General features: G+C 41.9%; 1 protein-coding gene across 3 annotated transcripts; it reads left to right on the top strand.

Annotated features, from left to right (window-relative positions):
* Positions 1-3,434: 3,434 nt before the first annotated feature.
* Positions 3,435-22,048, top strand: FAM133B (family with sequence similarity 133 member B). 3 transcript variants are annotated; one of them, XM_075049308.1, is made up of 11 exons: positions 3,435-3,626; positions 7,501-7,598; positions 8,321-8,399; positions 11,812-11,886; positions 12,061-12,093; positions 12,506-12,574; positions 13,176-13,271; positions 14,507-14,554; positions 16,370-16,465; positions 18,355-18,403; positions 19,648-19,937. In XM_075049308.1, the coding sequence occupies exons 1-11, from the start codon at positions 3,603-3,605 to the stop codon at positions 19,674-19,676; spliced, it is 696 nt and encodes a 231-aa protein (XP_074905409.1). In that variant the 5' UTR covers positions 3,435-3,602; the 3' UTR covers positions 19,677-19,937. The 3 variants fall into 3 exon arrangements, with proteins under 3 accessions (XP_074905409.1, XP_074905419.1, XP_074905399.1); XM_075049318.1 differs by lacking the exon at positions 19,648-19,937 and adding an exon at positions 19,947-22,048 and having other exon boundaries at positions 3,436-3,626; XM_075049298.1 differs by lacking the exon at positions 19,648-19,937 and adding an exon at positions 19,947-22,048 and having other exon boundaries at positions 3,437-3,626; positions 18,355-18,399.
* Positions 22,049-22,108: the final 60 nt, after the last annotated feature.

Raw genomic sequence — 22,108 nt, 5'->3', positions numbered from 1 at the left:
AGTTCATAAAACCCAATTATGGAAGAGAAAATTATATTTAAAAAAAAAAAAAAGAAATAAATCCACTAAGTAAAATACTAAGGACCTTGACGAAATAAGCACAAATGTTACTCTTCTCATTATTCACAAAAATGTTCTCACCTTCTTCAACTCAAAATTATCTAATGACACTAGAGGTCACATGCTTATTAGCACCACAGAAACAAATGTTCATTTTAAAAGATTTAAATGTGTTGTCTTTGCCTATCATTTGCTTGCCATTTACTGATACATGGAAAGCAAGATTTACAGTATCTGTATCATTCCTCATTTTAAACCCATCCGTTGTGTAGCTTTTTTTTTTCCCTCTTCGATAAACAAGGTCATCTTTCAGTCTCCTGTCACACAGAAGTCATTTCTCAACGTATTTTCATCCATTTTTAGAAATCTGATTTAGCTGGCTGAATTGTCTGGCTGGACTCCCAAACCTCCTTCACAGCCAGGGAAGAAAAGCTAATGGGAGTCTAAAATACTCCAGCATGCCTAGCGGAGGACTCCCTCCTCCCCACTGCCTGCACAGGGAGGGAGGGAGGGACCCCACACCCCTGGCCTCCTGCAGTGGCAAGTCTTCATATTTGCAGGCACCGAGCTCAAAGCCTCATGGCACAAAGCATTGGATGAATAAACTCTCCTGGTTCAAATTCAGTCAAAACATTTCTGAAGAGCAATTCTGTCCTGGCAGACTTGATGGAGCTTCGGTATTACCTATGCTGCTGCAGCTGAGCTGAAGCCCACGGAGACCTGCAGTCCCACCACCGTGTCAGCGCAGAGACGGACGGACAGCAGTGCTCCCACCCACCGGCCACCCTGTACCGCCCCGGGCTGCAGCAGCGCTGGGGACTGCCTGCACGGGTGCAGTGCAGTGCTGTCAGTCACCTAAAACTGGGTTGCGTGTGTGTACTCCAAAATGGCCCAAACTTGAAAATGTGTTCAGGGTGAGGACATCACCATGCTGCACAAAAGGGGTATCACAATATATTTAGTAATACTCCTGATCTTATTTTGTATATATTTTGATGCAGTTTGTTTCTTCTGTCTTCAATCTACTCCTCCAGCATCACAGGCAGCTCAGTGAGAACTTCAGCCCGATGTGTTTCCAAAGTAGCCATCCTTGTTTCAGAACATACCAACAATTTTCTAAGGAATTAGTTACCCCTTCCCGTATGCACTATCTTGCAATTTTCAACAGTAAATTTTATTTGCAATTCAGCAAATTTTACTTGCAATTCCGGTGTAGTAACCTTGTTAGTTTTCTTCCAGCTCCTCACAGCCTGCTCTTGGTTTTACTAAATAACTTGGTGTGGTGGGTTGACCCTGGCGGGACACCAGGTGCTCATCAAAGCCACTCTATCACTCCCCCTCCTCAACTGGACAGGGGAGAGAAAATATAACAAAGGGCTCATGGGTTGAGATAAGGACAGGGAGAGATCACTCACCAATCACCATCATGGGCAAAACAGACTCAACTTGGGGAAAAAAATTAATTTATCACCAATCGAACCACAGTAGGATAATGAGAAATAAAACCAAATCCTAAAAACACCTTCTCCCCACCCCTCCCTTCTTCCCATGCACAGCTTCACTCCTGAATTCTTTACCTCCTCCACCCCAGCAGCACAGGGGGACAGGAAATGGGGTTTTCGGTCAGTTCATCACACGTTGTCTCTGCCACTTCGTCCTCCTCCGGGCGAGGACTCCTCACACTCTTCCCCTGCTCCAGCGTGGGGTCCCTCCCACGGGACACAGTCCTCCACGAACTTCTCCAACGTGAGTCCTTCCCACGGGCTGCAGTTCTTCACAAACTGCTCCAGCGTGGGTCCCTTCCACAGGGTGCAGTCCTTCAGGCACAGACTGTCCCAGCGTGGGTCCCCAGCGTGGGTCCCCCACGGGGTCACAGGTCCTGCCAGAAAACCTGCTCCAGCGTGGGCTCCTCTCTCCACAGGGCCCTGGGTCCTGCCAGGAGCCTGCTCCAGCGCGGGCTTCCCATGGGGTCACAGCCTCCTTCAGGCATCCACCTGCTCCGGCGTGGGGTCCTCCCTGGGCTGCAGGTGGAGATCTGCTCCACCGTGGACCTCCCTGGGCTGCAGGGGGACAGCCTGCCTCACCAGGGTCTTCACCACGGGCTGCAGGGGAATCTCCGCTCCGGCGCCTGCAGCATCTCCTCCCCCTCCTTCTTCACTGACCTTGGGGTCTGCAGGGTTGGTTCTCTTACATGTTCTCACTCCCCTCTCCGGCTGCTGTTGCGCAAGAGTTCTTTCCCCTTCTTAAATCTGTTATCCCAGAGGTGCCACCACTGTCACTGATTGGCTCGGCCTTGGCCAGCGGCGGGTCCGTCTCAGAGCCGGCTGGTATGGGCTCTGTTGGACACAGGGGAAGCTTCCAGCAGCTTCTTACAGAAGCCACCCCTGTAGCCTCCTGACTACCAAAACCTTGCTACGCAAACCCAGTAGACTTGGTATCGCAAATTCCCGTGGGCTTATCAGTTTTTCCAGCTATTCCCAAATACGCTGAACGCAGCAATGCTATTTCAGAAACAAAACTCATTTGTGCTTTCATATGATTAACGTATTAACATGTGATAACTTTTCTTCATTTTAACAAAGCTATAACTAATATGCAGTGATTTTTAATAGTAACACTTCAAGAAAAGGACATTTGAAATGCTAAGTTAGTAGATCCTGGTAACAACCCGGCTTCTCTTGGCATTTCCACTAACCTAACGCAACATTAACCTTGTCAATACTGCAATGTTCTTTATTTTTGCAGTGCAGATAGCTAGCAAGTGATGAATATGCACTTTACTTTTTACCAAACAGAGCCCCAATTCATTGAACTCTATGCCAGGACAGGCCGCTATTTCATAAAACCTTAGTCTGCGCATCTACCGAAGGAAAAAGGAAAAGGAAGCACTGCAGTTTCCCAGACAGATCAAGAGCGGGGGGACGACCGCAAAGGCATTCGGCCCTCTCCGGGGATGTCTGTTCCAGATGGGCGCCCCGGGCCCTGCGCCCCAGGACGCAACTGCCCCTTGACGGTTTATTTCCCCCCTCAGCGTTACCCTCCGCCGCCCCAGCTCCCCCTCCCGAAGGCCGGCCCGGCGTCACCCTCCCGCCGGCAGGCCGGGGCGCTGCCGCTGAGGGCCGCCTGCCCGCCCGCCCGCCGCGCCGCCGCCGTCGTCACGACGACGCCCGCCCGGCTCCCGGCCCCAAGCGACGCCCTGCATTAGAGCTCCCCCGCTCCCAGCGTCCCTTCCCGCCCTTCCTCTTCCGACCGCTCGGCCCGCCGCCGCCGGAGCGGGAGCCGAGCCGAGCCGAGCCGAGGCGGGGCGGGGCGCCAACGGCCGCCACCCGCCGGCGGCCAGGGCCCGCTCCGGCCGCGGTGGCGCCGCGGCGCCGGCAGGCGGCGCTGCGTGGCCGCCGCCATCGCCGCTGCCCGCAGCTCGGCGGCTGCTCGGGGCCGAGCAGGGCCGGGGCGCCTGCGGCGCGGCTTCCCGGGCGCGGGGGAAGGGGCCCGCGGCCGGGCCGAGGCGACGGCGGGCGGCGGCGCGGGGTCTCGGCGGCGCCATGGGGAAGCGGGACAACCGGGTGGTGAGTAACGCGGGCGGGGAGGCAGCGGCGGGGGGCCGGGGCGGCACCTTCGGGCGGGCCCCGGCGGGGAAGCTGCGAGGAGGTGGACGCTGCCTCAGCCCGGGCAGCCGCAGCGCTGCGGCGGCCTAGGCGGCCCCGTCCGGCCCGCTCCCCTGCTCCGGCCGCCGGGGGCGGGGCAGAAGGGGGCCGCCGCCCCACGGCGAGGGGAAGGGGGCCGCCGGGCCTCCGCCGCGGCGGCCGGCCGGCTGGCAGGCAGGCAGGCAGACACTCGAGGGCTGGCTTGGTTAGGCGGCGACGGGACCGGGGGCCCGGTGGGGCCCCGTGCCGCCGGGCAACAAAGGCGGGCCGTGCCCTGCGGACCCGCCCGCCCGGCCGGGGAGGGCGCCCCGGGGGAGCGGGGCCTGGGCCGCCGCAGGTCCCGCGTGGGGCGTCCTTCCGCGTGGGCAGGCGCGCGCCCGCGGGTCCCTGGCAGAAGCTCCGGTTGCCTTGTCAGCGCCGGCAGCTGTCGTGACTGATGCCCGCCTCGTGATCTGCGACGTGGAGATGATTAAGATGCTGGCCTGGTCGTTGCAGAAATGAAACGCTCCCCGTGGGAGTTGCAGCATTCGCCGAAGTGGCTCTGATCCTCACTGAGCCGTATTTCCTTAAAGTTGGCGTTCGGCTGTACCTGAGCGATCCGAAAGCCTGCCTTACGCGGCGCTCTGCTAACCTCGGGACCCAGCGGTCAGAAGGCCAAAAATCTGCTTCTGCACGCTTGACTGCAGAGCCTAATTTCATACTGTTACCACCTTCATCCCTCCTCGTGTTTTTCTCTAAACTTTTTCATTCTGGTTAGCTGTTCATCTTAGGCTCATGTTTCATTTAGGCATTGTAAATTTACAATTAATGAGTTTTATGACTAAAACCAGGTTATAAGACTTTTATTCCCCCCCCCCCCCCTTCTTTGTCCCTTTCTAGTATATGCTGTGAGTTTGTACTCGGATCCATTCAGGCAAAAGTCTTTGCTTACCTTGGAATAGTATGTAATAGACATGATGGATGTATACAAACAGGTAGCTAAGTATCTTTGATTGCTTATTGAGGCATCAAAATAATGGGGTCTCCTGGGAAAGAGTTGAAGTGTTCACTGCAAGACCCGGCCTATGCTTAAAATTTATTGACCTCTTACAATGTTTTGGGGTGTATTTGTGTGTCTGTTTATTTATTCTTAATTTTCTTTCAATAGGACAGTTGGAATGCAACTACCAATGCAAGCAGAACTTTATATTCCTTTATAAGGTTCATTACGCCATTATGGCTGCTAATACAGACAAGTTATAATATAGGACCCTTTGCTTCTCTTCTGTGATCGTAGAGCTTTCTCCCTGTTACAGTTTTCCCATGTCCCCTCTTAAATACACCACCATTTTGACTATTTGGAGGTGGAAAATAATTTGGGGGTTTTTTCACATCTGAAGGATACTTGCAAGGCAGTAACGGTTTGTATCGCTTGCCCAGAGAACCCTAGCTGACTGAAGGTGCCAGTGCTTTTCATAGGGATGAAAGCTATACAACAAATACCTTTTAATAACTGCTTGAGCAAACTGCCAAAAGAAGAAAATGAATGTGCAGACAAGCACTTCCTTTATTGAGAGTGCATTTCTGTGCTCTCTAGCTAGTGACATGCAGTTTGGCAAAGTAGTGTAAATACTTCTAAGAAATGTTTATTGGCAAAGTAATTCTTCATAAATAAACCTGTTTGAAATTATAAGAACATGTTTTAAGACATAAATTTCCTAACTGTGAAATACAGAGTGGTATTCAGTCATTGCGTGCTTGCTGCCAGAAAGTTAAAGAAAGCCACTGAACAGAGGAAGCTTCCTAAGCTAGTTATCTGGGGTCAGTTTTGAGGAAGTAGAAAAACGGTATTTGACAGTTGTAGCCTCTTCTGCAGGTAGAGGGAGTTTCGTTGGGGGGCGGTGGGGTGTTCGTTTCAGGTTAGCTCAGGTAAGAAAGCACCTAATTTTTATTTAAGAGCAGAAAGAAACCTTGGTTTTAGGAATAATAATTATGTAAGAAGCTAGAGGTTTCAGATGTAAATTCTTGAATGGTAACCAAAAAGCGTTGACTCGCTTTGCTCACTGGAGTAAGCCGAGTCATGGATTACATTCTGTTGTCTTCTCTAGTGGATCTGCTACATTGAAATTACCTTTGTTTGATGAAAGCAGTGTTCAAATACTGCTTTCCTGCATTGCTAAAGGAGCTCATTTTCCACTCGAAGCTGAATTCAAATGCAAAACTTTTACTTGTTTGTAGATTTGTAATGTAATAAAATGCTAGAGTTAATGATGTGAATATGTATCTTTAAGTGCTACAACTACTTGAGTGCACGCATCCACCTGGCTACAAAAGAAGGTGCCAAACTGAGATTAAACTAGTTTAAATTGGCATAGCTCAGCATTTACTTGCCCATGTTAGCTAGCCTTTTTGTGTGAATTAAAGCAAAAAAACAAAGCCCCGAGAAGTGGCAGCATATGTCACCCTTAGAGTTGCAGAGTCAAATTGAGTCAAAAAATGGCCCACTTGAAAGAGTCCTCAGATTGCGGCTGTGTGGTCCAGCTGATGGACTGTTAGCCAAACTCAGTGTGGGGAGTGCTTCCCTCCAGCCCAGCGCCGCATTCCAGTCAGAGCCTGGAGTCCCTCTTCCAGGACTAAACGTAGGCCCAAGAGCTGAAGGCTGCCAGCCTTCTCACAGTCCAGTCCAGAAACTCAGCGTTGCTGTGGGGAACAGGAAAGAAGGCAGAAGCTGCTGCTTTTGACAGCTTTCACAAATGGTCACTTACTGCGCATGGTGGTTTCTGAATGCTTACTTTATGGCCTGATAAAAAGCAGTGTTGGACCTGTGAGAGCTATACATATGGTCAGATCTTTACTTTGAATCTACAAAATGTTGTACTCTGTACTGTACAGATTGAGCAACCAAAACTGGTCGTTGTTTTGACTGGTTGATTTTTTTTTTTTTCCTCATCTCCAAACTGAACAGTAAGAACAGTAGGTGTTATGTTTTGCAAAAGTAAATTGTGAAGTGTTGGGATGACATAGTGATAAAAGCCCATGAGATAAGGGGGTATAGGTACCTCCTTTTCACATGAGCAAAATATTATTGGCATTAAAAAAAGCAAATGAAGAATTGTTTGCTAGATTAGAGTTTTTCCATTAATTGCTGAGGTGGATTATAGATTCTAAGTTTTCAATTAATCTTGTATAACCTGTTAAATTTTTTTAGAGTGAATATGAAGAGGATGCATGGGTTTGAAAGATGGAATACCTCGTAACGTTGTTCTGGGATTTTTTTAATGTATTTTTTCCTTAAAATAGCCCTAAGTCACTGAATTTTCATACATGCATAATTGTAGCAGAGCACCACCGCTTGCTTGTTTTGGTGTTGCGGCAAGAAACTTTATGCAGAATTTGTTGAATCTACTGTCATCAATTTTGAGCAGAACTTAAAAGGCATAAGATCAGTTGTCCCAGAGAGTAAGAGCTGAAATTTAATTACATTTTCCATATCCCAAGGAGGAATATTTCAGCAATTGTCATGCTGTACTCACTTTGCAAAATCATTGCTCAGAGAGGGGAATTATTGTAAGGAATATGGTCTCGCTGTGGATGAGTTCTTTCTGCCACAGTATAACTCAAGTTGCAAGCACTTACTGAGTCTTTCTGCCAGACTGAATCAACTTTTTTTAGTTAAATATTTTATGTTTTTATAAACAAGTCAGAATTATTTTTCAGTGAGTGAGAAAAAGGTTCTGTGAAGAACAAAACAAACAGATTTTGGTATCATAGCACAGCTGATGGATTTTATATTTCTCTTTGTTGTTTCATATTCAAGGCTTATATGAATCCCATAGCTATGGCCAGAGCACGAGGTCCTGCCCAAAATTCGGGACCAACAATACAAGACTACTTGAACAGGCCAAGACCAACATGGTAAGTGGCAATACTCTTTTGCCCTTCTGACCTTTTGAGTAAAAGATTTGTTCCCTCTTACTAAGATGACACTGGTACCTACTTCCTCCCCAGAATACCCAGTAATACGTTTTGAAAGATTCCTTGTCTCTGGCCAAGGTGTTTGTTTCTAAATATGTATTCAGTCTCCTCTTGTAAAAACAACAGTATTTCATTTTGAAAGGCATATTTCTCCTTTGTCTTTAAATATTTTGGCAGTGGTTTCTCAGAAGAGCAAAACGTTGGTCATTTTACCTCTTTCACAAATCCTCATACCTAAAGCCTGCAGATGTATTTAATTTTTAAACAAAGTAATCTCTAGAAAAACATTTTGCTGGTATATTCTTAGAACACAGTTTACCCTACCCAACAAAATAATCACTTGGAGATATTATCAACAATTCACTTTATGTTCAGTCCATTTTGCCTTCTCTTATAAGACATTAGAGACATAAGACATTAGAGAGCAATTTACCTAATTGCAAAGTTAGCTTTAGATCTTTCAGAGGGATTTAGCTACTGTACTTAAGTTATTAAAGTTATTAGGGTTAGGTTACCATATGCATAACATCTAAGATGCTTTCATTCTTCTTTCTGTTGGAAGTTAAGCCAAAGCTGAACTTCAAAAAAACCTACAAAAAGTTAGACACTGAATAAGGTATTTTTAATCATGAAAATTGTGATCTATCATCCTTTTTATGTAGGGAAGAAGTGAAAGAGCAACTAGAAAAGAAAAAGAAAGGATCCAGGGCTTTGGCTGAGTTTGAAGAAAAGATGAACGAGGTTAGTAATGTTAACAGTGTGTTAATACTTGATTCTTCTTATCTTACATGCTGCTTTTCCTCCATTATCATTAGCAGCACCAAGTACCCATACTTCACTTCACTCCAGCTTTTAATGAGTAAATGTTTTGTTTAATTTGTATTGGAAGGTGAAGTTACCACTTAACCAATGAAGAGCTACTCTCAGTTCAGAGAAATGCTATATAAAAAGTTTTGAAAATTGCTGCTGAATAAAGCTTGAACTTTTCATAAATGTAAATATAGTTATACAAGTCCATAAGTTTATATTAATAAATGAAAATCATGCATTTTTCCGGTATGATAAATCAAAGTCTGTTGTGCTAATCTTCACTTGTTTAAGGTCACACAATCCAAATATAATGGAAAGAGGTGTATTACTGGAAACAGACATCTTTGGCAAGGAATGTACACATAATATTAATAAGGGAGAAGGCACAAAGGATGGCCTTCAGTATATAGATAGGACTATAAAACACTTCTTTCTCTCTCATCCTAGGCTGATTACGTTCCATGCTGGGTCCCTACTATAAATACAGCTGTTCTGATGTTTGTGTTTAGTACCTACTGGAGATCAGCAGGGTACAAGAAGGTTTCACTTGTAACTGCTGTTGTATACTGTATTGGGCTTGGGTGGCAAGATTTTGCTAGCAGGGGGGGCGACAGGGGTGGCTTCTGTGAGAAGCTGCTAGAAGCTTCCCCTGTGTCTGATGGAGCCAATGCCAGCCAGCTCCAAGATGGACCAGCTGCTGGCCAAGGCTGAGCCCATTGGCAACAGTGATAGTGCCTCTGTGATAACAGATTTAAGAAGGGAAAAAAAGTTGCTGCAGCACAGAAACAGCAGCCGGAGAGGGGAGTGAGAACATGTAAGAGAACCAACCCTGCAGACCCCAAGGTCAGTGAAGAAGGAGGGGAAGGAGATGCTGCAGGCGCCGGAGCGGAGATTCCCCTGCAGCCCGTGGTGAAGACCCTGGTGAGGCAGGCTGTCCCCCTGCAGCCCAGGGAGGTCCACGGTGGAGCAGATCTCCACCTGCAGCCCGGGGAGGACCCCACGCCGGAGCAGGTGGATGCCTGAAGGAGGCTGTGACCCCATGGGAAGCCCGCGCTGGAGCAGGCTCCTGGCAGGACCCAGGGCCCTGTGGAGAGAGGAGCCCACGCTGGAGCAGGTTTTCTGGCAGGACCTGTGACCCCGTGGGGGACCCACGCTGGGGCAGTCTGTGCCTGAAGGACTGCACCCTGTGGAAGGGACCCACGCTGGAGCAGTTTGTGAAGAACTGCAGCCCGTGGGAAGGACCCACGCTGGAGAAGTTCGTGGAGGACTGTGTCCTGTGGGAGGGATCCCACGCTGGAGCAGGGGAAGAGTGAGGAGTCCTCCCCTGGAGGAGGACGAAGTGGCAGAGACAACATGTGATGAACTGACTGTAACCCCCACTTCCCATCCCTCTGTGCCATTGGCGGGGAGGAGGTAGAGAATTCAGGAATGAAGCTGTGCCTGGGAGAAAGGGAGGGGTGGGGGGGAAGGTGTTTTAAGATTTGAGTTTGTTTCTCATTACCCTACTTTGGTTTGATTGGCAATAAATTAAGTTAATTTTCCCCAAGTCAAGTCTGTTTTGCCCGTGATGGTAACTGCTTGAGTGATGTCTCCCTATCCTTACCTCAACCCACATGTCTTTTGTTATATTTTCTCTCCCCTGTCTCTCTGAGGGGGGGAGTGACAGAGCAGCTGCGTGGTGCTTAGTTGCTGGACAGGGTGGAAGAAATTAGGATACAATGAATTTAACTGTTACAGTTCCTTCTTGGGTTCTGGTATCTTGAGATAAGCTTCAAGTAGTCTTCATCATTGTGTGTGAGTTTCTGGTTGAAGTAAGTTCCTCCTCTGTTACTGGAAGGGCATAGGGCCCATAGTATTCTTGCTATACCTTTTTGCCTAAGAAGTTATACCAGTATTTGGAGGGTCATGAGGTGTTATTCTAAGAGGATCAGTTGTTTTGCGCTCAGAGTTTTAGCTTGGTTTAGTATTTTATCATATTCCTTTCCTTCTTTTATCTTTTCTTTATTGTGAAATAAGTGAAACTGGCATGGATAGAAGATAACAGCCTTTCAGTATGGCAGAAGGGTAGGAAGAGATGCAGGGAATTGTGAAATCGCTGTGAGTTCTTCCTAAAGCTCCTAGGAACAAATCTCTGAACAGTAGAAAAGATTACAAGTGTCTGAATGAGGTGCTATCTCTCCTATTTCACTGACAGATGTTGCGCTTTTTTGTTTAAAACATAACACTAGCACAGTCTTAAAATAATTTAAAGAGAACACCTGCCTAATAAAGCAGAGGCTTTTGTTAGAGACCCCTCAGGTAGTTCTGGGTAGCCAGTATATCAAAGTATACAACCCACTGCAATATTGCGTAGATGCTACCTTGGACCATGGAAACACATTACACACAGCAGTATATCCTGGCTAATCTGTCATGTCTCTCAGCAGCACTGTTCAGCTAATTCACAGTATTGCTGACTTGAGGATCTATGTATCATACTGCATTGCACAGGTATAATCTTATGTAATTCCCAATACTTCTGTCCCTTCAGCCCACTATGTGGATTATCATTGCTTTGCCAATACAATACCAGTACAGCTTCATTGTGAGGAAAGGGAGGATCAAAATAATAATAAGAATAATAATAAAAAAGAAGGGAGCACATGATGTGTCTGACACAGGAAGCAGAAATAGCACAGACTGAAGATAGCAGCCTTTCAGTCTGATGAGGGCAGGCTGGGTGTTCCAGAGCTCTTGAAGGGGGCATTTTAGGTAGACCTAGAGACCTTGTGAGGGATTGAAAGGAGGAACGAGAAGAGAGTTTTATCCGTGCAGTGTGCTTGGTCTAACAAAAATAAGAGCGTTTCTATGAAGGTGTGTATAATAATTTAATCTAATTGTTGATACCAACAAGGCCCGGAACAGACACTAGAGACATCCATACATTGAAGAAGGGCCCAGGAGAATTTGTCTTGAAATTTTGTTTCAAGTGATTTTAAAACTAAGACAAAATAGCAATTTTTCTGGTAGGGTGCCCTGGCTTTCTAAAGTGCTCTAGGAAGAAACACCAAGATACAAAAGCAAAAATTCCATAATTGATGACCCCCAAGATAAATTACAATCTCTTAAATCCAAGTAACTTGGAACATTAAGGTGTGAACTAACATGATACTTTGATGAATATTAATCTTCTGTAAAATCAAATGCATTCTAGCCTTTGTTAACATTATATGTTGTTTATTTTCTGTGGGTTTTGTGAAAACTGTAATGTCAGGTAGAGGACAGGATTTCAATAAAGGTCTCTTAAAAAAAGCTCTTTGGAAATGACTGTCATGCCACTGTTTCTGTTTGGTTTTGTTTTCAGAATTGGAGGAAAGAACTGGAAAAACACAGGGAGAAATTAATGGGTGGAAACGAGAGTTCCTCCAAAAAGAAAGAGGCAAGTTATTTTCAATTTCATACAGTCTGTGTTTGGAACTGGATTTATCATCGATACTGCCATGTACAGAATGTCATAAATACATTTTAAAAGCCAGCATCAAAGTACATAAACCTAAATGCACAACAACAGAACATGATGCCAAAGTAACACTTGTTTTATTCTATTTTTAAGAAAAAGAAAAAGGAAAAGAAGAAATCTAATAGGGTGAGCAAAATTTTCAGTTTTCTGAGCTTTTTTGCTTTGGGCTTGTTCCTATTTGTCATTTAAGTTCTCTTAGAAAGAGAGAGTATAGCTGTAATTTCAAATTTATCTGTTAAATGAACTGATTTTTATCTGAGAGGGGTGGCGTACATTCTGTAGAAGGAGAATTTTACTTCTGCTTAAAGGGAGGAAAAGATCATCAAATAGATATTATTAAATGAAAAATGTTAGAAGTTACTTTTTACAGTTTTATTTAAGAAAATCTGTGTAAGACCAGCTTCTTGGAAGTAAAATTCCATTGATAATACTTCGCAAATGAAGAAATTTTAAAGGGAGTGTTTGGATGGACTTTTGACTATTTGCCAGACAAAATGCTGCATCTCACAAGCTTCACTTTTTGTTGTGTTTGGTCAAGTTGTCTTCATCTTCCTCTTCTTCATCAAGCTCTGATTCTTCCAGCAGTTCATCTGATTCGGAAGATGAGGTAAGAACTAACTTATTAGAATCTAACATGTTTTGTTCGTGAGGCTTATTTAACACAGATTTTGGTAATATATTTTAGAATATTGTTTGAGGCCTTGGTGTGCATAAAACTATTTAATTTTTATGCATTTGATACATATAATAAAGTTGTGAATTTTAGATACATATCTGTTCAAGAATTTCTTTATGAACACTATAAATTTTGGGTGGATGGCTTGTAAACTGGATCCATTTCTGTTTTAACATTGAACTGTATGCTTTTTCAATAGAATCCCCCATCTAATCATAAAAATGCAAACATACCTTTTTTACTTTTTAGCAAAAATCTTTGTTACAGATAATCAGATTCTACAGCACATATCTAAATAATAAACAGAATCTAGAGAACATGGATTTTTCACCAGTTTACATTTTTTCAATGCAGAAGAGTTATGAAGGTCTTCCGCTAAAAGAATCAATTGTAGTGTACTTTATTCCTCAAGAGAACATAACATGCAGGAAGTTGGTGTTTCCTGTTCTTTACATTTAATGTAAGTCTTTAATTCTAGTAAGAATAAATTCAGAGTTGTGTTTTTCTTTTTTCCTACAATATTTGTGGATAGGATAAAAAGCAAGGGAAGAAAAGAAGGAAAAAAAAGTATCGCTCCTCACGGAAGTCTTCAGCGAGCTCAACTTCTGAATCTGAGTCAGACAGCAAGGTAAATATGTAGAGGTGTTACCCTTGGCAAGTTTTCTTGATCTGTATTACAAAGACATAAATGTTTCTGACTTTAATGTATCAATATTTTTTTAATCTTTCAAATATAAAGCTATGCATTCCTATTGTAGCTGAGCTGTGCTTGTAAATTCCAGATGCAGTCGGGAATCTACCTTCACTGGCCACAATGCCTGGCAGAAATAATTTGATCTTTAGAAAATGAACACGCTTTATTCCAGCTATTTTTCTGAATTCAGACATAGGCAGCTTTTGTGCTGCTCAAACATTTAGTTCTAATACCACATTAACACTTAAAAAAATAAAATGTTCTGTGAAATTCTTGTGAATGTGGTATTTAACTGAACACCGTTTGTGAATATACAGGTATCGCAGGATATCAGTGGCCAGAATATTGCCTCTCTAAATAATTGTGGACTGAGTAGTTTCCTGTAGGAGAACTAAGCCCTTCCGAAATGCCTATTAAATTAAGGGTGTCTTTTTCCTTTTCTGAAAGTAGAGCAATGTAGATATACAGGCTTACTGAATGAACAAAAAAGTGGAGAAGATCTATGAAGCAATTTGTTCTGTTATGTTAGCATTTTTCTGTGTTACAGTGGATAGTAACTGTATTTCTTGCTGAAATATTAATAATACAGTGAGTTGTTAAGATTTTGTGTGTAGACTTTATCACAGGCTTTCACTGGAATACCTAGTTCGGTGTGGTATAAATTGTGATTAATCACTGTTTGCATACACATATGAATTTGTGCAATGGGAGTTTGAAAACTTGCTCCATAAAGGGACACAGAGATACCATTACTGCTGAAATTGGAAGGCAGAAAACTCCATGGAAATATCTGCTCAACCCTTGCCTGATCAGCGGAGATGGGCATGGATAGAGAATAAAGACTCCAAACTATTATGTGTTAGACATATGTTATATGTGGTTACAGTAGCGATAGCTGGTAGCCTTTCCAGAGGCTTTCTACATGTACTGCACTTAATCTTGTTACCTGATTCCAGACAGATCTTTTCGCACTGCTTGTTCAGGGAATTAGCAACTGCATCAAAACTAGGGCTTTTTCATATTTTTCCTGTTAACTGCAAGGTAGGAGGAACAACTTTGAAGAACAACCTTCAATAGACAGAAAAAGACAATGGGTCAGACTGCTTTTGGGATTTCTGCCTTTTTCCTGAAATAATTTTGTCATGGTTTATGTTTTCCTTTGTATTTAGGACAGCACAAAAAAGAAAAGGTCAAAGGAAGATTATGAAAAAGAGAAGGTATTTTTACTCTTGAAATACTTACATCAGAATTGCATTTTACATACATAATAGCACTCTTTTTTTTCTTTTCTTTCTTTTTTTTTCTTTTTCTTTCCTTTTTTTTTTTTTTTTTTAAATATTGAATGCCTCCGTTTACACCTATGGGAACTTTGTGTCCAAACCCACACAGTCAGAAGGTACTCAGTACCCCAGGTTTGAGGTAGTCTTTTCGTTGGGTTCACCTCCTGTTTTAGTAGTTGTTGTTAGTGGAAACTGCTGGATCTATTCTTGTTATGAAGGTAAATGAAAAAAGTAATCTGCTGTAGTAGATCAGCTGCATTCTAGTATTTTGGGTTTTATCCTGAGCAGTCACATTATGTGTGATGATATTTCAGTAGCATGCCTGGTAGGATACTGGCTTGTTGCTGTAAATTAAGGAACATCAAGCAGAGGATATATTTATCTAAATGTAGCCATAATTATAGATACTGTACTTATGACAGCTGTGATAAATTGCAGAGAAAAATGTATTAGCTTAAGAAAAACTACCTTAGACTGTCTTTTCTCTGAGCATGAAAGCCCTCTTTCCTTCCTACCACCTCAGCTTTTTGTACACACATCTAAGGAGTTTCTTCCTTCCATTATGTTTAATGCAAATAATCTTGTTGACTTAAATTTTGGTTATTTCTACCCTACGTGTAAACTTAACAATGCTTTCAGAGTCCACCCTAGTCCTTCTCTCTAGTTGCCATTGTTATCGCATCGGCCTCTACTATTCCAGTTGACAGTATTGACTTTGATACATAAATTCTCCATTGCATAGAGGCAAATGTGTTGATTTTTTTTCCCTTGTTCCTGCTTCCATTTCACAGAGTTTCCATTTCCCATCAGGTCCTTTTAACTTGGAAGCTTCTCTTTGAAAACCAAGTGTCTATCATAGCCCCTTACTGTAATGCTACTTTCACACATCTTCTGAAAGCAAAGGGCATTTGGGGACTAGAGGTCTTCCCCTACCTGAAGCTTCCCCCGTCTCTCAAATGGGCTGCATCATGTGTACTTTTCATGTACTTTTGCGAAAGGATTGAGGTACTTGTAATAGACAGAATAGCACAGCTGAGATGTGTGATCCCACCTTGCAAAAAGATGATTAGCAACAATTTTTTCAGTTTCTGGCCTTAGAAATTGAATGGAAGAAAGTAGCTTCAGTCTTAGGAACACCTTGCCTGGTCCAGAGCAAAGCGGGGGGACACGGGGGGAAGTAGCTCATCAGAGCAATCTCATGCAGCATCAAAATTTTAAAAATAATTTTTAAAAAAGACTGTCTTTTAAATATATTGAGGTTATACATGAAGTGCTGAAGTGCAGCTGGCAGGGACAGCTGGTCCTGTTTGAACACAAATATAGAGGAAGCTGTTTCTTTTAATTTCATCAACAAAGCAAGAATCTGAAGCTGCAACGCTTGTATGCACATACTGAGACATCTTAATTTACTCAGTAGTATTTAAAAGTGGTGAAACATTTTATTTTCAAATGCTTACTCCTTCATGTGTTATTTAATGTAAGAGACTATACTGTAGTAGTATTCCTCTCACTTTTAGAAGGCTGCTATGTCTTAGTAACAAGAGAAAGGAATATACAGAAAAATATTATTTCCACTAAAAGCATGTTAACAGCTGGTAGGGTAGTTTGTTGATGATGAGTGATTAGTTTAATGTCAGCAATATTTAAAAATATTACACAACTTAGAAATAATATTTCAATCTGAGTTCTAAGCAGAGGTTTTATAAAATTTGAAAGGCCTGACTTTACTCACAAATGTATTACTTTGTGTAGGAAGGTAAAAATCACCACAGGAAAAGAAAGAAAGCCGATCGTGGTGATGGACCTTTATCATCAGAATCCTTATCAGAATCGGATCAGACAGAGGAGGTCAGTGTGAAACCTCAATTTCAGATGTTATAATGCTTTTCACTTACTGATTCACATGAGTGAATGAACGAACTAGCTTAAACAAGTGTATTCTTCACTGGGTAAAAAAACTGGCTGGATGGATGAGCCCAGAGAGTTGTGGTGAATGGAGTTAAATCCAGTTGGCAGCAGGTGTTCCCCAGGGCTCAGTATTGGGCCCAGTTCTGTTTAATATCTTCATCAATGATCTGGACAAGGGGATCAAGTGCACCCTCAGCAAGTTTGCAGACAACGCCAAGTTGGGAGGCAGGGTCGATCTGCTTGAGGGTAGGAAGGCTCTACAGAGAGATCTGGACAGGCTGGATCGATGGGCCAAGGCCAATGGTATGAAGTTCAACAAGGCCAAGTGCCGGGTCCTGCACTTGGGTCACAGCAACCCCATGCAGCGCTACAGGCTTGGGGAAGAGTGGCTGGAAAGCTGCCTGGCGGAAAAGGACCTGGGGGTGCTGGTTGACAGCTGGCTGAATATGAGCCAGCAGTGTGCCCAGGTGGCCAAGAAGGCCAACGGCATCCTGGCCTGTATCAGAAATAGTGTGGCCAGCAGGAGCAGGGAGGTGATTGTCCCCCTGTACTCGGCACTGGTGAGGCTGCACCTCGAGTGCTGTGTTCAGTTTTGGGCCCCTCACTACAGGAAAGACATTGAGGTGCTGGAGCGTGTCCAGAGAAGGGCAACCAGGTTGGTGAGGGGCCTGGAGCACAAGTCCTCTGAGGAGCAGCTGAGGGAACTGGGGCTGTTTAGTCTGGAGAAAAGGAGGCTGAGGGGAGACGTTGTCACTCTACAACTACCTGAAAGGGGGTTGTAGTGGGGTGGATGCTGGTCTCTTCTGTCAGGTGGCTGGAGATAGGACGAGAAGAAATGGCCTCAGGTTGCCCCAGGGGAGGTTTAGGTTGGATACTAGGAAAAATTTCTTTACTTAGAAGGTTGTCAGACATTGGAATGGGCTGCCCAGGGAAGTGGTTGAGTCACCATCCCTGGAGGTATTCAAAAAGCACATAGACGAGGCACTCCAGTATATGGTTTAGTGGGCATGGATGATGGTTGGACTCGATGATCTTGAAGATCTTTTCCAACCTAAATGATTCTATGATTCTATGATCTCATACATTGTTGAAACTGTTGTGCTCTGTACAGCTGAATTTAAGAGTGCAGCATATTCAAAGTTGGTCATATTTTTCTCTTTAATAAAAACCTTTAGTAAGAATTGTTTAGTACAGCTCCTATCACCTACAATCATTTTGAATTAATCTTTTTGAAAATTTTCAACTTTTTATGGATACTTTAGAGCTCAATGAAATGAGGCTAAGTGATTGGTGTTGTGTCCTTCACAAGATTTGTCTCCAGTGTTTGTGAATAGATTGGCAGATTTCAAGATGGCTAAAATTTTTTGGCTTCCTTTTCCAGTGAAATAAAAAATTTTGGACATAATAATCTTAACTCTCACCCTTGTGTATATCTACTTTGAGGATCTGTATTCTTGTATATCCACTTTGAGGATTTGTATTCTTGTGGGATTACAACATTTGGGAAGGTTCCAGTATGTTGCGTTTTTTCATTAAGAATTTTTGCCACTTTGTTAGCTTAGTAATATTACCATTTTATCTCTGCTGCTTCTTGTTCTGCTGTGTATTAAAAGCAGAGTGTGTTTCCAAATTGGATGTTTATAGGATAACGCATATTCTAGAATATAACACAGATAGCCAGTGTTTCTTCATGGGTTATTGTTCAGTATGTTCTGCCACTGTTGTGCCATCATTCATTTGTATGCAACAAAAGCTCAAACTTTTATTTAAAACAGCATTTCCAAAGCTGCTTTCCCATTACATTTGATTTAATTTTTATTGTTTTTTAGGTGCAAGCGAAAAAGAAGAAAACCAATGAGGAAAAAGAGAAAACAGCAAGTATCCTTCTTACTCGTACTGTAGTTTTAGGATATAAATACTCTGTACTTGGTTAACTTTCAATTTCACATTTTTCAGTAATACAGATGTTTTACAGCAAAAGACTACTGTCACATGAATTTAAATTAACAGTTTCTCCATTTACCTGCTGTAGTCACAATAAGGAAGAATTTGTCACTATTTTACCTATATAGATATATATGATTTGAGATTTATGCAAGTTTAACACTTACTGTAGCATGTATTTTACTCTGTATCAACCTACTAGAACTAATATCTGTGTAGTATCAAGTAGGGTAGAAGTGTGCCACACATATCAGTGCTGTTCCTTTGTTAGTGTTGTGTTTAATTCTTCCTTGGTAAGCCCCCTATATGAGACGATGAAAGGGCCTTAGGACATAATAGCTGCAACATCTACACTAATATAATTCTTCCCCCAACCAAATAAAATGCTGTCAGCAACCTGTTACTTTCCTCAATTTTGTTGACTTGTGTCTGTTGGTAAAAGTGAGAGGAAGGTTCCGCAGTGATTTATATAGAACCCAGATTCATCACATGTACCTGAGGCTCCTTGTTAGGAGTATAGTGATTTTGAGAACTGAATGCCCACTTGAGATGTCTGTATATCTTTTTATCTCCCCTGTCAGCAGCAGTGTTCCTAATTAGGCATCTTAGTTATCTAGATGAGTTAGGGTGAAGGGAAGGTTTATATCAGTCACCTAAAAATACAAGCGTAGGAGTATCAGTGATACTGAATACACATTTTCCATGGACCTTGTTTGTTTTTTCATAATCATAGAAGTGGTTTGCCATAAAATTTCTAGTGACTGATAGTGATTTTTTTCTTAGAAGAATTGTGCGTGTAAGTAATATGTATAAAACAAAGCTTTTATACCAAGAGTGTTTTGTTTACATAATGTCACACCTATTCAAGAATTCCAGTTGAAATCCTGCTTGCAAAAAGACAAGATTTTGTCTCTCAGTTTCTGTATTACAGTGATCAGGATAACTTCAGGACTGAATTCAGTAGGGTTAATTGAGTGTATTGATATTTACAACTGAGATCATAATTGTTTTATTTTAAATGAGGTGCAAGTGCTAGACATTCTAGCCAAGTGTAGTTGAACTATTTAATTTTGCACAGTAAATATAAGCACTTACTTTAAAATCTGTAAACATCCTAGTTATTCCCACATATATAAGATGTCACTGCTTTTCAAAGCACTTCCTTATTACTTTCTCAGAAATATATAAAGCACTGAAAATCATTTAAAAGATTAGGAAATGTAATAGTGACAGTGATGAGAGGTGTGAAATAGCCAGACCATGATGGAGGTAAATTGAAGACTGCTCATACTAGTGCAAATTACTGGGTAAAATATGAATTTTCATTTTGTGATTTCTCACTAGGCTTTTGTAGAAATCTATTTTTAAATGTTTTTACAAAGATACCCTTTCTGTGCTCTCATTTTGCTTTAGCAGAATTTAATAGATGGCACTTTTATTATACAATAACTTCCATTTAATTTTTGTTATTCTTCAGGATAAAACAAAAAAGAGAAAGAAGCACAAGAAACATGGTAAAAAGAAGAAAAAGAAGATTGCTGGTTCAAATTCAGATTCGGAATAATATTTTAAAAAAACAAGACTATCAACAGAAGTGCAATGACTAAAGGAAACTTAAACTGTGAAATGACAGCAAACTTTACCAAACTGCATGAGTTTTCCTGTGTTTTAGAAATATTCCTAATCTTTCAGTAGCCAGCCAGATGCAGCTGTGCTGGGAAAGACCATTGTTATTGCCTGCTGCTTAATACACGAGGTACAACTTTTATAAAATTCCAGTAAGCAGTGTCAGATGTTTGAAACAATATGAGATGGTAGTCCAGCTGAGGTGTAAAATATTGGAAAATGAGAGTTAAACTTTTTAGATAGTAAAAGTAGTCTTTTAAAGCATTAGTAATAGTCTTTATTTGTAAATCAGGACAAATAAAATCCCAAGTTCATCCTGCAGGTTAATATTATACATAAACTATTACAAGCTGGTGTCTGCTAATGGCATTTACAAAATGGGAAATTAATGATAACATTTAAAATGCTGCCTTTGTAGAAATGTTTATCATCTGCCCCATTGCCGTCTTCATGCTTACGAGAAGGGGAATGCTACCATTTTGGCTAACTGAATAGGGTGCCTTTGCCTTTGATTCTTGCAAATCTTTGCTATTTTTAATCCATGCAGCATCTCTGATTCTAGGGAAGCCAGAACTATTGTCAGCAGGCTTTTTCTGAATAAGCAGTTCTGGGCTTCTAAGCATGTGCTTCTGCATTAAGCAAGAGCAATGACATTTTGCAGTATAACTGACATTCAAAACCTGAAGATTTTACCTCTGCTTCTTTGAAATAGCGATAGATCTTTGCTAGTAAATATGCATCTTTCATTTAATGTACTTTTGGTTTAGTTGAACACTTTTTGCAAACACTGGTAGCTTTCTTTGCATTATCTTTAGAATTGTTTTGCATGATTTGTACCATTTTTAAATTAACAAAATGCAAGTAATCGTTTGTTGTAACCAGTTCTATGAATTACGTTCCACATGCAGAGTTTCATGTATGTATTTAGTTATTCTTACAGTCAACTTCATTGCTGTGTTTAAGTGCACACTTGCTGAAGATACTTAGCATGTAAAAAGCAGGGTTTTGATACCTTAACAGCTTCATATTGAAGCTGATTTTACTCTTAAGCAAGTTCAGTGGCAGACCTGTTACGTGATGTGTCTTGTTAGATAAAAAAAACTACTGCCAGAATCTCATTAAAGATGCTGTTTAAACAGTTTGTATTTATATTTTTGTACTCGAGGGCTACAGAATGTTGACCTAAATCATAAAGCTGTTTTACATTAAATTAGTTGCTTTAGAAATTGAAAAAAGCTTTTATAAATTAAATGTGCATGGAAGAAAACACAAGCAACCATTCAATTTTAGTTTTTACATGAAATTGTCATTGCATCTTCCATTGATGTACCCATTGTTGGGCCTCCTGTTAGCCTTTAAAAACTGTCCGTCCACCCCGAGTGGTCGACTATAGGTTGTACTCTCGATCGACCCCTTTTTTCATTGCACAGGTGCTAACTTAGAGCTTTCCTCTACTGCATACAGCTGTTTCAAATATTGTATTGCCACGAATTTTAAGACCTTTAAGACCTTGATTATTCGTCTGCAAACCATAACTAAAAACTGGGGGAGAAAGATGATTTTGTATTGCCATTCTACAGAGAAATTGACTTTTTAAGTTAAGTTCTTGGGAAAATACAACCATTGAGTTGCTGTAATGTCCCTCTAAACCATAGTAAGAATATTTTGGTTAAATATTTTATACTGTTGGGCTTGATGTTACAGATTCTCGACACTGTTTTGTCAGTGAGGTTAAAATAAAGGCAAGATGCAGTGAACAGTAGGGGTTTGGTTTGGGGTTTGCGTTTGGTTTTGTTGGGGTTGGTTTTTTTATAAATTGTGGTGTTGCAGTTTTGGTGAAAGAAGTTGTAATGAACCATAGCATAAATGGTCTGTCCTGTGTGATACCTTATTTGATTCTTACGTAACTACCTGCAATAGAAAGAAATAAAAATGGAAATGAGCCCCAGTCTTCCAAGTACATAAGCCGGTATGTCATTTTAATTGTCTGAATATAACTATTTGTTCTGGGCA

This window comes from Buteo buteo, chromosome 2 (genome assembly GCF_964188355.1).
Source record: "Buteo buteo chromosome 2, bButBut1.hap1.1, whole genome shotgun sequence".
In the NCBI taxonomy this organism is placed as follows: domain Eukaryota; kingdom Metazoa; phylum Chordata; class Aves; order Accipitriformes; family Accipitridae; genus Buteo; species Buteo buteo.
Note: the sequence above shows the minus strand (reverse complement) of the source record. Positions and strands in the feature narration are given on the sequence as shown.